This window comes from Petaurus breviceps, unplaced genomic scaffold (assembly GCF_028583685.1).
Source record: "Petaurus breviceps papuanus isolate PSGF00001 unplaced genomic scaffold, PetGlider_PUasm1.0 77, whole genome shotgun sequence".
Taxonomy (NCBI): domain Eukaryota; kingdom Metazoa; phylum Chordata; class Mammalia; order Diprotodontia; family Petauridae; genus Petaurus; species Petaurus breviceps.
In genome coordinates, this window is record NW_027186492.1 from 4553572 (window position 1) to 4571926 (window position 18355).

At 38.0% G+C, this 18355-nt stretch overlaps 1 protein-coding gene across 14 annotated transcripts in view; it reads left to right on the forward strand.

Moving 5' to 3' along the window:
* The window catches only part of MGA (MAX dimerization protein MGA), a 256974-nt gene extending 244386 nt beyond the window's left edge, over window positions 1-12588 (forward strand). For all 14 annotated transcript variants that reach the window (XM_069105789.1, XM_069105790.1, XM_069105788.1 and 11 more), the window contains 5 exons: window positions 1354-1560; window positions 2601-2712; window positions 2981-3214; window positions 5274-5450; window positions 7985-12588. In XM_069105789.1, the coding sequence (XP_068961890.1) occupies window positions 1354-1560; window positions 2601-2712; window positions 2981-3214; window positions 5274-5450; window positions 7985-9267 (2013 nt within the window). In that variant the 3' untranslated portion in view covers window positions 9268-12588. The remainder of the gene's footprint in view (window positions 1-1353; window positions 1561-2600; window positions 2713-2980; window positions 3215-5273; window positions 5451-7984) is intronic.
* Window positions 12589-18355: the final 5767 nt, after the last annotated feature.

Consider the following 18355-nt stretch of genomic DNA (forward strand, 5'->3'; position numbering starts at 1 on the left):
CCCTTCCCACATACATACAGTTTTGGGTCCACCAGAGAATTGATTTCCTACCCAAGTTCCTAAAGGTAACTCTTATGGGACACTGTTCCTAATGCTATTGTCTTAAAATTACTGACATTATTTTACTAACATACACACATATTTAACTTGATAACAAATAAGAACAGTAATGACATCAAGATATGTAATTTATTTATATTTATGCATATACATTCTCAATATCTTGGTTGTGACCAAAGTTACGTAATATTTTAAAAATACCATTGTTGCCTCTTTCCTTTGTCTGAAAATTCAATATTATAATAATAAATGTGTATTAAGCTTCAACTTTGTGCCAGGAGATACAAAAGAAGGCAGAAGACAGACCCAGTCTTCTAGGAACTTACAATCTAATAATAGCATTTCATTGTCTCTCAATATATTATGAAAAGTCTCTCCTACCAAATATTCTTAATAAAATAAAATTGAAAAATAGCATTTTTAGAAACAAAGATCTCTTTACTTCTTTCTTTTCTATGTCCTCTTCTGCATCTAATATTTTTAATAGTTTTTATCAGATACTCATAGGTAAAAAGACAAAATACATAGTTGCCAGGATTCCATGGGGCAAGGCACATGGATTATAAATATATCATCTTACTTTCTCCCTAATGTTATACAGAGAGATATTTTCTATCAATCCATTTCTTAGTTCTCACAGTCAATTGCTATTCTCCCAGTATTTTCTCTGCATTTTAAAGTTGCAATAATATAATCTGAGTTCTTATCTGGCTATTAAAAAGACAGTAACAGACCCAATAGTCTCTGTGAAATAGACATTCTAAGCAAGGTTTACATTTCTCCCTGCGGCCAAAAATTTTCAGCTCACTGAAAGTAATTTAAGGTACATCATGTCCACAGTACATTCTATACATGTCTTACTGCAAAGTATACCACCTGACAGGATGATATTCACAACACTCATACACAGAGGGGAGAAATACAGTATTAACAAACACATTTATCAAATAGTGCAACATTATAAATCATTCACTGCATTATATGTAGCCAAAGAAGTAACCACTTCTCCTGAACTGCCTTTGTAAATAACCTATTTATAGGTTAGATAGGCCTAAGTCTCTTTTGACCTGTCAATGTCTATCTAAACCTAATTGATGTTATAAAGTTTTATGACCATCCATCTTTGTCTTTGCACCTTTCAATTAGCAGAATTGCCAGAATTTGAAAAGAGTATACTCTTAAAACAGAAAAACTGTCAGTGATGTAGGATAGTTTGGTTTCCATTTCGATCTGAATGCATTTGGATGAGTTGGTTCAAAGTTTGGTTGATTTGTCCATCTTTAATTTTAATAGGATCCACCAATTCCTGTGAAACTGAAACCTGAATTTTGGAGTGAAAAACTACAAAAAGAAGCAGAAGCTTTTGCTTATTATCGCCGAACCCATACTGCCAATGAACGGCGTCGGCGTGGTGAAATGCGGGATCTCTTTGAGAAATTAAAAATAACATTGGGTTTGCTTCATTCTTCTAAGGTCTCCAAAAGCCTCATTCTCACCAGGGTGAGTTTTCTATTTAATTGGTATATATGGATTGAGCTAAAAGACAGTTTACAGAGAGAGTAAGTAGAGGAGTATTGACTACTTTCTGGTAATTGTTGGTAACTTTGGATAGATGTATTTTATATTCAGAAGAATACTATTGAAAATCTGGTCACTAAAGCACAATGATATTTTCACATATGGGGAATTTTCATTTGTTGCATCAAATGAATTCCTAAATGGCCAGATTGTCCCATTCTTGAAGTTAAGAAAGGAAATGATTCACAGAGAGGACCACATTCTCTCTACTTCATAATTTTATATAATGTCAAGTACCTTGCTATGTACACAATAGGTTAATAACTGTTTAGAATTGATAAGGAAGAAGGAAAAAAAATTTCCCTCTGTTGGGTTATTGAGTATATCCTTGTGTTTACGTAAAAGGATCTTGAAATCTTTAATCATTAGATCTAGAGGTGATCCAGCACAGAATATATGAAAGCATTAGAACATCATACTTTCTCTAAATTAAGTTTAGCAGTTGAGTAAGTACTACTTCATAACATCTTAATAGTTGCGATTTTTTAAAGAAAGATAACATTAAGCAAATCATGAAAAAATCTTTTAATATGCAAATAGAGTGATTTGGTGAGCTATTTAAATTGCTAATTATAAAGCCATTTTAATTGTAAAAACACAGTTAAACAAATAGATGACCTTCCAGTAATGTATTATTAACTACTGGGTGGTTCTGTTGAATGAACACCCCATAGGAAAAGCTCCTTGTCTGTATAATATTAAACATCCAGGGATATACTTTGGAAATAACAATAATAATCAGGGCCTTGATAGTACAAATTATCCAACCATCTGTAATTTTTTAAATGAACACATCCCTTCAACACTTTCTGGATTTTTTTTAAATGGCATTTAAAAAATTTTTTTTTCATGTGTGATTTTTAATCCTTTACTATATTGGCTGACGTCAGCCCAGAACATAATAAGAAATCATTCTAAGGAAAGTGAATTGACTTGACATGGTGAGTATATTTTTCTCCTAGGCCTTTGGAGAGATCCAGGGACTAACAGACCAGGCAGACAAGTTGATAGGGCAGAAAAATCTCCTAACTCGAAAACGGAATAATCTGATCCGCAAAGTGTCTTCTCTTTCAGGTAAGACTTTTGTAGATGGGGAAGAAAAGTAATAGTAAATTCTAGGAAAGAAACGAACTTTGGTAGATTTTATGTGTTTCGAGAGACTAGATGTGTACTGGCTTTAACTTCTTTAACTTTAACCTTCTTTAGAGGTACAGCCAGCGCTGCTTTACAAAAGCTGTGCTTGCCTTTTTGACTAAGCAAATGGATTTCAGTTGCTGTTTCTCATCTTTATCTGGGCCATAGATAGTGAGAGAAGATTGTTCAGGTTCTTTTTAACCTATAGGTAAGACAGAAGAAGTTGTCCTGAAGAAGCTGGAATACATTTATGCCAAACAGCAAGCATTAGAAGCACAAAAGAAAAAAAAGAAAACTGACCAGGATGAGCCTGCTGTGCCCCCTCGAGCAGTCAAACAGCAAGAAGGAGCTTCCACATCCTCTGTAGAGCTAGGGCAGGTGGTCATGACCAGCAGACGAGGGAAGCCATTGATACTTGCCAGGAAAAGATTGCCGTCCACAGGTAGGAAGTATGTTTCGTGGTCATTTCAAGAGTGCTATAAAGCAATCCAATTTGCTGAACTATTAACTTCCCTTTGACTTATTTTGCTTTTCTGTTAAATATACTAAAAACAAAATTGTGTATCCACTTATGTTATACAGTGAATTTTGAGCATTTCCCTTTCAGTATATATTTCAGAGGAGAATTTATTTACCATTTCCAATCAAACTCTAAAAGACTTCCACAATTGGTAACTAGGATCTGCCTTTTATATAAATCTAAATTGATATTTTGAATATATGATTTCTAGTAAGGTGTAGCATAGTGGTTGAAAACAAAAAGTTATACCCCAGAACAAAAACCCCAGTCTGTGATTAGAGCATCAGTTATCTGCTAATTTGAAATGATTGGTATATGAGAAAAATATTCTAAGGGTACTCATTTCAGACTTTGGCTTTACTTAGTTCTTGTTTTAGTAGTTCTATCTCTAGGTTGGGTTCCCAGTACTTTTAGGTATAACTTGGATAAACAGCAACCCAAAAATATAATTGTGTTTTAGGGAGGAAGATGGTTTCTTACTTAGAGCTTCTGTTTGCCTACCCTCTTTCTAACAATAGGAAGCAAAGTGGACTAGTTTTGAGTTTCTGTTCCTTCTTCACTCAAGGCTACTATTAGGCAAGTAAATTAAGAAGGAAAAAGCAAACTTATCAGGCACTTAGTAACTAAAACTTTTCTAGTGCTGAAGTTAAATTGAACTTTTTGATGGTTAATGAGTTATTGTAATAGATATGGCAAAACCATGCTATTGAGTCTTTACTTAGTAGCACTTATTTTCACAAGTTGTCAATTTATAGAATTTTATAACAGGAAGGAATTTCAGAGATAATGTAGTCCATCCTCCATTTTTTTTGGATCACATGGCTAGTTTTTTGGTGTGTGTTAAGTGTCTGAGGCTGCATCTGAACTCAGGTCCTCCTGACTCCAGGGCCGGTGCTCTATTCACTGGGCCACCTAGCCGCCCCTATTCTCCATTTTTTAAAATTAATAAACTGAAGCCCCAAATTAGTAACTGTTTTGTGACAGGTCTAGTGCTAGGATACAGATTTACTGACTCATTCCCATTGCTCTTTCCTCTTGTACTCAGAGGCTGCTGTAGGGTGTATTGGATAGCATGCTAGAGCTGGAGGGAGGAAGACTTGTATTGAAATCTGGCCTCAGACACTTAGTAGTTGTGTGACCTTTATTAAGTCCCATAACTGCTGCCTCAGTTTTCTCATCTGCAAAATGAGGATAATAGGGGCAGCCAGGTAGCACAGCGAGTAAGAGCACCGGCCCCAGTGTCAGGATGACCTGGGGATCAAATCCAGCTCGGACTCTTAGTACCCACCCAGAAACACCTGGCTGTGTAACCTCGAGCAAGTTACTTAACCCCAATTGCTTAGGGGTGGCCAGGTGGCTCAGCGAGTAAGAGCACTGGCCCCAGTGTTGGGATGACCTGGGGATTGAATCTGGGCTCAGATACTTAGCACCACACCCAGAAATAACTGACCATGGAACCTTGAGCAAGTTATTTAACCCCAATTGCTTTTAAAAAAAAATGAGGATGATAATAGCACTTACTTTTCAGGGTTGTTGTGAGGATAAAATGAAATATTTCTAAAGCACTTTGCAATCCTTAAAGCCCTATATAAATGCACACTATTATTATACTATATTACCCTATATTTTCATAAAGATTTAACAAACTTATGTTTTGATTATCTTGGACAACTGTGTAAAATCTTGATGTATTTGTTGAAACTGTTGTCAAAGCACCTTTTTGAATCAGTAGTTTTAAATGTAGGTTCTTTAGTAGGAAAAGTATCTCCATGTGGAGGAATTGTAAACAAGGAACTGACACTAACTCATTGTTTCACTGTGATTCAGAAAAACAATGTATTCCTAAATGTGATTCCTGACCTACATTAAAATTAAACTGTGTTTGCCTATTAAAAGAGGGAATGCTTTTAGAGACTTAAATTAGACTCCTAGGTTTATTTAAAGACTTTCTATACTAACTGACTTCTGATCTTCTTTATAGAAAAGATCTCACCTTCTCACACAATACATAATACTGCCAGTCTCGTGATGACTCCACAAGGGCAAGTGCTTACCTTAAAGGGACCCTTAGTCTCAGGACCAATGGTAACTGTTTCTCCTGCTCTGTTGCAAAGTGAACTGAAGCCTCAAGTTACCAACAGTGCTGTAGTTCAGCAAGGTATGTTAGTGATTTCCTACGTACATTGTGAAGAAATTTGTCTCTGGCATCTCCCAATGCAAAAGAAGCTTTTGCATCTGATGGTCTTTATCTTGCTAGCATTTATTCCATCAAATATGATCCTGTCTAGGTATAGTTTTTGCCTGGTTTTGTCTTTGCAGTTTTTATTGGTCAGATCTGTTCAAATGACCCACTGGATTTTTTTGGACTTGGTTGCTGATCTTTTTCAATAAAAGAGGCTTTTTGTTGTGAGGTGCTACTACTTCTAAGTGGAATTTGGGGTTAGAAGAATAGAAAATGTACCTCTCATGATAAAAGAGAAAAGTACTAGGAGTTCCAGTGTCAACTTTCTTAGTGGTTTTAGATTGATATTGTAGTGTTTGCTGTTTGGGGCTTATATACAAGAGCATATTACTACAATGAAATTGGGTTGCATTTGACTGGATTTCTACCTCATGGCAAGGTACATAGCTGCAGATGTGGGGTTGCTAGGCATTACTACTTATGGGGTTGTTCCTTTAGGCTTGTGGGGTTTTGGTTTCAAATCCACCAATGGATTCTATTAGTTTAAGTACCAACATCTTAGATCTAGTAGTCCAAACGTAAGAAAGCTCCTCATACTCCCTCTGGACCAAGAGGAAGTTCATAATCTCCCTCTGTGAGCTATAATATTCCTAATAATTTTCTTTTATTCTTCATCTCACTTTTGACTTTTTGCAGTATATTAATTGGTAGGGAGAAAATATATTTGTTTTAGGTCTTTTTTTAAATTGTTACCTCAGGAATCTTTAAAGAGATGTTGTCGTTACCTGTACATTGGCTCAAAACTATAGGGAAGAACCTCCAGTATGCCACCTCACTAGCTCTGTCTATTTCTCTTGTTTAAAGGGATGGATGAGGGAGGGAGGTTAGTGTTTAGAAATTTAAGCCCATGGTGAAGTAAAAGACTATTGAGACAGTTTAACAGAAGCCGAATATAAAGAATATATGTATGTGTACTTTTCTTTGTGAAAATTTATTGGTCCAGTTACTTTGAAAAGAATGTATTTTAAACATTTCTAGCAAAACATGCTTTTAGGCAAGTGAAGTTCATAGATTTGTTTCTCCTGGACTTTTTTGAAACAGACTACTTAAGAGAAAAAAGCAGAGAAAGATTTCCCTCAAAACTAGGAAAATAAATGCCAGAACAAATATAAAGATTTTTTTATATATGACTATGTTTCTTCTTTCAGGGAGGATATCCCTGCAATAAGGAGGCTTGTACTTACCTTGCTCAGTAGCAAGAGCAAATGGGAATGTAGCAAATCTTAATTCAAAGTGGAGAAAGGGAAGTAAGGGGGGGGAAGGAGAGAGAGAGAGAGAGTGTGTGTGTGTGTGTGTGTGTGTGTGTGTGTAGAGATAATGCCCCTGTCGATTTATAGCAAATCATAATAATGAATTGGGTTCTGTTATTTATTGAACAGCTTCTCCCCTACCCCCCATGATTATCTCAAAGGGAAGGGGAAAAATAACTGAGAATTTAGTAAATTAAATTTTAAAAAATATTTGAAATATCTACTAATTTACCAAAAGAGAACTTGTTGAAATGTATTAGTATTCCCTGTACTTTTAGGATCTCTAGTTAACCTTCTGATTTTCAAATGTCAGTAAATAATGACGTTAGGATTAGATATGCCTGTAGGTCATTTAGGGAGAAAGCTGGAAAAATACAGTTAATGGGGAAAGGAAGAAGGACCAAGAGAGGTTTTCTTATTTACTTTTATTACTCCAGAGTTCCTCTGGGTTTGGTCATATGACCTTGTATATGTGCCCTTTTAGACTTAAGCCTTACCGTGGAATGTTTTAAATGCTAAACCACGTAAGGAAAACGAATTGACAATTTACACGGGGTTTTTTTTTTTTTACTTCTAGAATATGGGTTTCCAATACAAGGGCTCTTGAACCTATGAAATAGATCATCAGGCAGATATGGGGGCTAGAAAGGACCCTGTTACAGTCAGCTTCTGGATACACCAATTCCTATCCAAATGAAAGGCATTCTTACCATCTCTTTAATCCCAATCATGTTGTCTTATAGTGACACACCCCCAGGGCTTTAACTATGACAGTAGCACTGAACCTATTTTGGGTTAACAATTCAGTAATTTGTGTTCTTTCATCGGGGCTCTATTTTCCCCGGTGAAATGTAGTAAGCAAGATTGAGATGAATAGCTGTCTTAGGATAAAAGAATGGATCCTTGGAGCTAACCAGGAGTGGGCTTGGGAGGCATTTCCTTGACATAGAACACTTAAGAACTTATCCAAATAGAATATAAGGAAACTGTCTTAGGGCCAGGCATAATTGACATTATTTTGTTGTTAGCCTAGGTCTAATATTTTAAGGAATATTATTTTTAGGGGACAAGTAAAGTATCTATTGAATGGTGGGTCTTGAGTTTAACTACTTGAGATGTTCAGTTATTGTATTTGGTAGAAGATAACATGGATGCCACTACAGATCTTAATAATGAATTCTGCTTTTCTTGGTTTTGCAGAAAGTGATGACTTATTTATGATGCCCAGGATTGTTAATGTGACCTCACTGGCCACAGAGGGAGGACTCAGCTTAGATGTGGGTACCAGCAAGCATTCTCATGAAGCTTCTCATGCCAAGCCACCTGACCAGACACTGAAAGAAACTATCAGAAATGAGAATACATCACTTGAAGACCTGACAAGAATCTCCTCTGGAAACAATCATGGAGATGGGAGAATAGTGCCAAGGCCAGCACAGGATTTTGTGGAAAACAAAGATATTAGTTTTCCACAAATAGTCAATGTTTCTAGTATGCGGACACCTCTAGAGACTTCATCCAGGAAAGTTTCCGGAGGAGTTGTGAGTGGAAGCCAGTGTAGAAGGAAAGAAACTGAATCAGGAGGTGAGAGGTTGAAATTAAAGGAGATCCCATTTCGCAAACTGCAGGTGAAAGATCTTAAGGATTCAAGTATAGAGATAGAGTTGAGAAAAGTGGCCTCTGCCATTGACGAAGCAACACTGGACCCTAATGAGCTTCTTTCTAGCATGGAGGAGGAGGATGACACAGATGAGACACTAACCTCATTGCTCAATGAGATTACCTTCCTCAATCAGCAGCTAAATGATGACTCTTCCAGCATGACTGAGCTCCCCAGCTCTATAGGTGCAGAATTCCCTAGGTTGGCAAATGCCCGTCGGGCTGTTGCCAACAAGCTGGCCTCTGGCAATAGAGCCACTTTTCAGCTTGGCACTCTTGGGAGTAGTTTGAAAGAGCTGCCTGAGGTACAGGAAGCCAGTGGTTCCATCAGTCCCCTCCTCTTGCACCTGGAGGATGATGACCTTGCTGAGGGTGAAAGGCAACCTACAGAAACAGATGTACTTAAGATTGTTATTGACCCAGAGATAAAAGAATCATTTCCTTCTCATAGGAGGGCCAGTGATACTGGGAAAATGGCCTCTATTCTCCCAGCTGAGCCTGAAAATATGTCTTCACCCCCCATTCTTCATATGAAGACTGGCCAAGAAAGCAGCAGCACAGATACTTTATGGAGGCCCATGCCAAAATTGGCACCACTAGGGCTTAAATTAGCTAATCCTCCCAGTGATATTGATGGACAGAGTCTTAAAGTGATGCCTTGCTTGGCACCTATAGTTGCTAAAGGAGGGCCAGTTGGGTTGAAAACTACAGTAGCAGTCCATAATGACCAGGAGGGACAGGAGAACAAAGTGATGCCAACATTAGCACCTGTGGTGGCTAAATTGAGTAACTCTGGGTCCTCCTCTAGTTCTTCAGGCAAATGAGGAAAGTTTGTTCTGAAGCTAAGTGAAAAAGCCTAAAACTGTTAAGGCTGTAAAGGGAAAAAACTGCCTCCTGCTCACTGTCTGTTCTGTAGACATCATCCTATTTTTTTGTCATGGGACTATGGTCCTTTAATTTGAGGGTGGGGTAAGTGATGGAAAGTGTTGGCCCTGGAATCAGTGCTGTGAAATTCTGATCATGCTAAAGTTTGTTACCTCACTTTTGGTGCTGGGTTCCATTATTCTCTGGGGGAGGATAGTCATCCATCATTGCTGGACATAGGGAACCCCTTTTACCAAGGAATTTTTCCAAGCATGGGAAAGTAGCCCCTGATTTCTTCCTTTCAGAGAAAAAAGCTGCTTAAGGCTGAGGAGCTGCTATGCATTCTGCTTCTGGTACAGTGAACTGTCTATGCAGATGCAGGGTTGTTTGTGTCTGAAGTTTCTGCAGAACCCAAGGAACTCAGTGAGCTTGTGGAAAGGAATCCAGGGGAACTTATTGGTATTCCAGGAGTTAGGGTGTGGAGGGAATAAATTCTGTGGAATACCAAAGGGAGAAATTTTCTCAGCAAAAACTTCACTTTCCTCATATCATAAGCTTCCACTCCAGAATCTTTTCTGCTATAAGCCCAAACCTTCTGGTAAAGTGGGGAAGCCTTTAAATGTCTCAAAGCTAATTAGCCTAATTCATTTAATTGCAATATTCTCTCCTCACTCTCCTATTGGGCTCCTAGATTAGCATTTTATTACCCCAGAAAATACCTCCTGGAGTATTCCTAAGGGTGTGGATGGAAATTCTTTCATCCCTTTCCTGCCCTGAGTCACCCCAGTGACAACCCTGCTAAGATAAGGTTTTGGTTCATGGAGGGTATGCTTTTTTCCCAAGATAACAGCCAAAAAAAAATTGTGGGGATGTTTGCTAGATCAAACTAGTCTCCTCTGCATACAAGAATGGTGCTTGGTCAAGGTTTTGCTGCACTTGCACAGGGTTGTATAGCAAAAAAAAAAAAAAAAGTCATAGCAGACACCCATTACCAGGGAAATAGGGCAGTATTTGAATCACAAGATGTATTTTTTATTCTCTGCCATCATGGATTCAATGATATATAGAGCCTTTTCACTCATAAGCTATCAGGTTGTTGAGGCCTGGCAGCCTGTAAAGATATTTATATTTTTGTACACAGTTGTTTTCATAGCTTCCTTAAAGGCTGAAGTTTTCAACCTAAGAGATGAGATTTGTAATGCGTATAGAAATGCTTTTTCCTATCTGGTTTGTAAATAAGTAGGAATCATGATGCACTTGAGGGGTTTCTTGGAAACTCCTGGAAGTGAGAATCACTGCTCCGAAATTGTACTGACTCTGGGATCTAGCTGCTGCATTTTGCCTTTCTTACATAATTGTATTTTGGAATGTAACCCTTGTTTCACACCTTCATTGGCAGGATTTCCTTATGTTGTGGAACACTAGCATGAGAGCTTCCAGCTTTTGAAGCTCCTGGGCAGTGCCTAGGAAATGCTATCTCTTGCTCTCCCCTCTTCTCTTTACCCTGCATCCCACACAAGCATATTTTCCCAACCTGGGTTGTGAGGTGGTTTAGTATAGTTTTGGCAGATGAGTTCTTTCTAATGTCTTTGGCATCCTTCCTGCCAGTCTTGAAAAAATGGGATGTCTTCCCTGTAGTCTTATTATATACAAAGATATTTGCAAGGTAAGAGCCCAGTAAGTTGTTGGTCTTGTACTCTTAATGCTAGGACCTAGAAGTCCTGAGCTGACCTCCTTACTCCCAAATGAAGAAAGAAGTAGGTGAAGGATACCCTTCCTCATCTTTCTCCCTTTTCCATGTCCAAAAGATTTCATTCAATGCCTTAGCCAAGGAGACCAGCATCTGCCTCCCTTGCTTGTCCCCTCTTAACTGTTCCTCTTGGCTTCTCCAGGCTTCCTTGGTGGCTGTTAGTGGACAGTCCACTCAGCAATAACCGAGGGAATCATCCTCAGGATAAAAGGAGCGTTTTAGACTCTAAACATTTTTCTTTCTCTTTCTTGGAAGAAAACAAATAATCTCTTCCTATCTGGAGGACATGTTTGGCTCTGGTATTGTGTAACTACATGAAGACTTGAATAGGTGGCCGAGGTTCTCAGGAATAACTGCTGCAAATGATGTACTGCCCAGTTGTGCAGTACTCTTGAGCTGCCTAATGCTAGTATTTGGCAAGGCCAGCTTGGGAAGGGCTCAGACCTCAGAAAGAAATAAGAGTCTGCATGTCTTTTTCCTGTAACTTGCCAGCAATCTGAAATCTCCAAGGCCCCCTCTTCTCCCACTAATTTTAGTGGCTCCTCGCTTATCCCAGACTTATTCTTATCCCAAGGGATTGAATGAAAATTTCGTATGTGATTTGTGAAAGATGTAGCTGTGTGGAGAGGGATTGTGAAATCAGGACAGTGTGTTCTCACCCCCACCCTGCAAAGAGCATGTTCTTGCTAGACCAAGAATCTCGGTTGTTGTTTTTTTTTTTACACATCTGTAAATAGAAGGAATGTTTTTAAGAATATAATAATGTCAAATTTAGCTTTTCCTTTTATATATTAAAATAACTTTCCCTCTTTTCTGCTTTTGAAAAATGATTATTTTTTTAGAAATCTAACAATAGGAAATGTTTGGTGACTGAGAGGCATAATGTATAAACCTGAAATAAATCAATCATGTTAATTAAAGCAGGATCTGGTGTTGGGAGCTTAATACTGGTTTGGAGAGGGGGATGGAAATATTAAGACAGACCTTAACACTGAAAGTTTATCTTTGACTGGCTCTCCCCCCCCCCCTTTTTTCTTTTTGGAAACTTCCTGCCATTCCTTTTGGGAAGTTTTGAGAAACTAAAAGGTGTGGGTGGCTTCACAACTTCATATACCATTTTATCTCAAGTATCTAGATCTTAGAGGAAGTCTTTGTACCACAGTGAACTAAGGCTAGCAGTATGCAAAAGCACTGTTTTAATTGTTGCTTTTTGGAGTTACAAAAGACAAAGAAGACCTTTTAAAAAAAGTGAACAGGATTGACTTACTTTAATAAACTCACTATTATATTGCAGAAAATCTCTTCCCTTTATCGAAAAGATTCACTGAAGAGTCCCTTTCAATATTGTGCTCCGTTAGTGCCTTTGTTTTGTGATCATTAACTACAGGTAACATGCCATTATATGAATGCCATGCAAATGTTTCTCTTTGTAGAATTTTAAAATGAACATATTGTTAGAAATGCTGTTTGAGAGCTGGAGGTCAAATAGCTGATACCCAGTAAGTAAAAAGTGTTTTGAACATAAAGGAAAGAGGGACATGTGTGGTTTATTTGGGTTTGGGAATTTAGCTGGGGTTTTCTGAAAGTGCTGGTTAAGATTGAGAGGCAGATGAAGTAAGCTGAAGGATAAATATTATTTGAGGACAATCCAACATACCTACCTCCTAAGAAATATGCCCAGTTGAGTGATAAGAAACACAAGGTCCTATGATCAATTACTTTTAAAGAAAGTTATTTAGGTGATGAGAGACCACTGAAAGCACTCAGGATTATTCACTCCGCAAACTAATCATTACAAAACATAAAGCTGCTATTAATACTTTCATCTAATGGTATTTTCAGTAGTGGAATTTTACAAAGATGCTAGGATGTAGAGAAACTTTTTGTAGATGTGATTCAATTTTTCGGTAGTTTTAGGACTGTAACACATTTTCAGTCATTTAAATTTAAGATATTTTTAGTGCTTTTTTTTTTTTACTTTATGAATATATCCCCCCCTCCCCACTCCTAACAGAGGGCCCTCCATTGTAACAAGATTGCAAAAGAAAGAAAAAAGGCAGTTCAAAACTAATCAAAACTCACTGATGATAGTTCACAATATATGCAGTATTTTACACTGATAGCCCATTACCACTAATTCAGAGAACTTTTCAAGTGTTGAGAAATAGGATCTCAGTAAATGAAAAGAGTCTCTAAGACCATTAGGGAGAATTCATACTACAACATCCCTACCTAATGATTATTTAGTTTTCATTTAAAGAATTCAAGTGAGAGGGAATCCATTAATTCCAGTCAGTCCATTCCTTGTTTTTTTCTAATTATCAGGTCTTCCTTACATTGAGTTGAAGTGTAGACTTATCTTCCTTGGGGTCAAGAATTCTCACTTAGGGGGCGGCCAGGTGGCGAAGTGAGTAAGAGTGCCAGCCCCAGTCAGGAGATGTGGGATTGAATCCTGTGGGGCTCAGATACTTAGCACTGTGTAACCTTGAGCAAGTTACTTAACCCCAATTGCTTTGAAAAAAAAAAAAATTCTCACTTAGGTATTTGTATCCTAAGCACCTTTCAAAAATGCCTGCACTTAATAAGTACTGATTTATTTAAAAGCAGACTCTTGCCACCTGAATACATTAGACTAATCTTACTTTCTGGAATTGTCTTTTAATGGTCCTATGTTTGTTCTGTGGGTCCAAGTCAGATTTCATTTGTGTATGATAAGTAAAGATACCTGAAGATATCTAATTTCCCCATTACTCTCCCCCCCCCCCAAAGTTTTCCAGACTAAACCTCCCTAAGTAGTTCCTTCAGGTAATCTTCAAATGATCGCAAGACCTTTCCTTACACTAGTCACTCTTTTCTGCATGTGTTCCAGTTCATTATTGTCCTTGTTAAAATGAAGCACCTAAAATTGAACCTATCTAAGCATCCTTTGGGAAAGGTCTTTGGGTTTTATACAGATGTTTCCCTACAAGAACAAAATAAAATGGGATAATTACCTTATTCATTCTGGACCCTGCCTCAAAAGCAGATTAGCTTCAGATTAAATTTTTTTTAAACCTCACAATACTGTTAACTCTTTGAGTTTGGACTCTACTAAAACCCCTAGTTCTTTTCCAGACAAACTGCTGTGTAGATAGATGCTTTGACATTTTGTAGTTGAACATTTGATTTTTTTTTTTTACCCAAGTTTGATACTTTACACATGGGCCTATTAAATTTCATTTTACTAGAGTTGGCCCAGTGCTCTACCCTGTTTTATCCTTTTGAATCTCACAATTTTGTCATTTGGAAGCTAGTTGTGTATCCCAGCTATGGTTTAATTTAAATTTTCATTGATCTTGTTTTTTATATGATTGGAGTTTTCCCCAGTATGCCTTTCAGAGCCATTCCAAATAATGGTACTTTTTTTCTAAACAAAATGGAAAAAGTCAGCCCAATTAATACACTGAAAAAAATGAACTTGTACACCTGTGAGCCTCTCATCTCTTCTTTCAAACCATTTTTTACTTTTTTTCTTACTAACTTTGCAACATTCATTTTTATATGTGTGTGTCGTTATTCTGTTTACACTGGTTATAGTTGTATATGTTGTTTTATTGGCTCAGCTTTCTTCACTTCATAGATCTTTCCTTCTTTGTATTCATCACACATCATTTCTTACAATATAGTAATCCATTTATATACCACAATTTGTTTAGCCATTCCTTAAAAAAAGACATTTTCTTTGTTTCCAATTCTTTGCTATTACAAAAAGTGCTGCAATAACTATTTTGGTGTATATGGGAAATTTCTTTTCAGTGACCTTCTTGGAATTAGCTCAGTGATGGAATCACTGGGTCAAAGGGTATGGACATTTTAGTCATGTTATTTGCATAATTTCAAGTTGCTTTTTAAAATGGTTGTGCCAATGCACAGCTATACTAGCAGTGTGCAGATCTTCCCACAGCTATGGTTTCATTTAAACCACAAGTGCTAAAACACTGACCATAACAAAGCAAAGGACAGTCTTCTGTACAGACTCCTGCCACTCCACTATTAAAGAAACCCCAGTCCAAGTTGAAATTGCTCCATGGTTGCCTACCCAATTCATTCTGTTGCACCTTGGCCACAAGTCTTGTGTTAAGCTGTATCTATAGCATATAGACTACCTATCATGATTAGAAGTCCATACTTTATCAAGTATTCCTGAGTAAAAGGACCATCTCTTCCCCTTCATTAAAAGAAGTTGGGCAGGGTGGTGAAGAATGAGAAAGTGCTTAGTTCTTTTATCTACAATGCTGTAGAACTGAATGGAGCCTGGGTATTAGTGGTGTAGTGACGAGTTGGTTCTCTTTAATTTAGTGTTCAACAAGCTTTATCAAGGGCTTACTGTGTACTAGGGTTCTGGCAGCACGATACAAAGAGCCCCCTCTCCAAAAAAAAAAAATAGAGGGTCAAGCTTGAGGTCCTAGAGGGCCACATATGGCCTTGAGGCTGCAGCTTCCCCACCCCTGTAATAGACCAATCAAGTTTTGGATACACATAGTTCCTTAACATCATTGATTACTCTTCCTTTAGTCTGAAGAGGTGCCCTCTACATGTACTCACATACACTACTTTCTGTTTTGCAGATTTCTACATAATTTCATCCTCTCTCTAGTCCACTCTGAAATCTCTAGTCTTGCCTACACAATGGTTCTTTCCTTGCTGCCCAAGTCTCCCCTAGACTTAATCCTCATTCAGGTTATTCCCTTATGTCTTTCCCTTCAGTGAGACTCCTAGGGATAAATGAAAACTTTCAATGGCCTTTTTCTCACTTCTCAACCCCTTGAAATATGGGTTCTGACCTTATCACTCAACTGAAACTGCTTTCTCCAGAATTAATGATTTCTTAATTGCTACATCTTATGACCTCAATTCCCATTGTTGACACACCTCTGTTCATCTTCTGTGGAATTTACTACTCTCCTGGTTCTCAGACTGCTCAGTTACCTTTTCCATATCATCTTCTACATCCCAATTCCCAACTCTGCGTTACCCAAGGTTTTGTCTTGGGCCCTCTTTTTCTACACTTGCATTTGGTGGCTTCAACTCCCACGGGGGCAGAAGTTTCCCAGTTCTATACATCCAAGTTTAGTCAGCCACCTAGGTGATACAGTGGATCGTGTTGTTGAGCCTGGAGTCATGAAGACGAGTTCAAGTGTGACCCCAGACACTGGGCATGTCATTTTATGTGCCTCAGTTTCCTTAAAGGTAAAATGGAGTTGATAATAGTACCTGCTTTGGGTTATTGTGAGCAAATGTGAGAATCACTTAATATATCCTGGTGGTAGACACTTTAAAATGCTTTTCTTTCCATTCCCTTGTCTCTTTGCTGAACTTCCATTCCAACACAATAGGCCATTTCCAAGTGGCTGTCCCATCTCAAACTCAGTGTATCCAAAACAGAATTCTTCCCTCCCTCTCCCCCCTATCCTTAGGCTACCCATTCTGAACCTGTTTCCATAAAGAGCACCAGCATCTGTAGTCATCTTCTGCTCACTCTTCCTTATCTAATCAGCCATCAGATCTATTAATGCCTCTGCCTTTACAACATGTGTATATGAAGTCTTTCCTGTGCATTTCCCCCAAGTTGCTAGTACTTGCCCCTCCAGAATTACTTTATATATTTTTTTCTTTGCATATGATATGGAGCCAGAAGAAACTGATTCCAATATCAGCTCTAACCCAACAGTTGGGTCACCATGGGTGACAGTTGGACCACTTTGAACCTCCGTTCTCAGGACTAATTGACAAAATCATTCAAATAAAGATAATATATTTTGGAAATTTTGTAACAGCACTAGGAAATGATTGGTTATAAACACTGAAATTCCAGATGGGAACTACTGCCATTTTTCACCAATACTTTCTTAAACCTTCCTGTGGTAGTTGAGTTCCTGCATGGATTTGAAAACCTTCCACAAGATGAAGTCTATTTCTATTCACAAATATTGACCAGCACTATCCTGCAGTATTTTGTACATAATAGGAGCTCAATAAACATTTGTCAAGCCAGGCAGTGACTGTTGACTATGGCTTGCAGTTTTCCAAAATCCAATGAACTAATATTGTTTTTCATAATATGAATTACCAAAATTTGTATCCAAGTATAATGTTAAACAGAATCATGTGAAATCTGTGCCAGTACATTTGACATCTTCGAATACTGCATGCATTATACACATTTAGAGCAGATACAAAATGACAAAATTGGTTGAGTGCCTTTTTGAGTGCTGATAGTGTTGAGGTACCTACTTTATACCTATAAGGTGAGGAATTAAAAAGTTTTATTGAATGGAGGGCTGTGGGGATAGCTGGAGGAGTCTTATCCATAATGGTTCTGATGGGTTTCATTTGACTTTAGACATTCTCTGGATAAAGATCAGGTGTATCTGTCCTAGGACCTCCAAATTGCTGCTATAAATACACCTAGTTTGTCTTAAGGATGTAAAAAAGACATTCTTGCTAATTTTTTGTGCCATGAACACATTTGAATCCTGTGGACCTCTATCTCAGAATACCACTTTAAACTGCATAAATTAAAATGTGGTTACAAAGGAAATCAATCACATTGAAATAAAGTCAAAGAAACCAGGTTAAGAACCCCTGATTTAAAGTTCCAGGTTGAAACCTGTAGTACCCAAAAAGTGACACTTGGTGGCACAATTGGATACCATTGATATTTTTTATCCTGGTATGGTAGGTAGACCACCTGCTGCTATACACTTCAGGCAATATGTAGGCCCTATCTTCTGGACATTACTTAGGGAACATGTAAATGAGCTGCAAAGTAGACTTCCTGAAAAGAAACAATTTCTGGATCACTCTGGTCCCTAACTTTGATTCAGACTGATGAATTTCTGTGATACAGGAAACCAGATGATGAAACTCCTACCCATGCAGTTTGGCAACTTCCAGAAATTTATAGTATTAGAGTGCTTGGGGGCCCTGAGAGAGAGACACACACAACCAGTACAAGTCAGAGGTGAATTTGAACCCAGGCCTTGGCAACAAGACCAATTCTATCCACTGAGCCATCCTGCCTTTCAGCTCCGAACAGTTTAATTTTGTCTACGTCCCTTTTATTCAAGGGCTGCAGCTTACCTTAAGTTATTTTGTTTCTGGGAAATGCCAGTGGCTGCTTAAAAACAGCCAGCTCTTCATTTCCCACCTGCTTCATGGCTTGTTTTCAATTCTATCATTCCCCAGCAGAATAAGCCTCCTCACCAAGTTTTATGGAGTTTGTTTCAGCTTTGGTACTCACACCTCTTTAGTTCTCA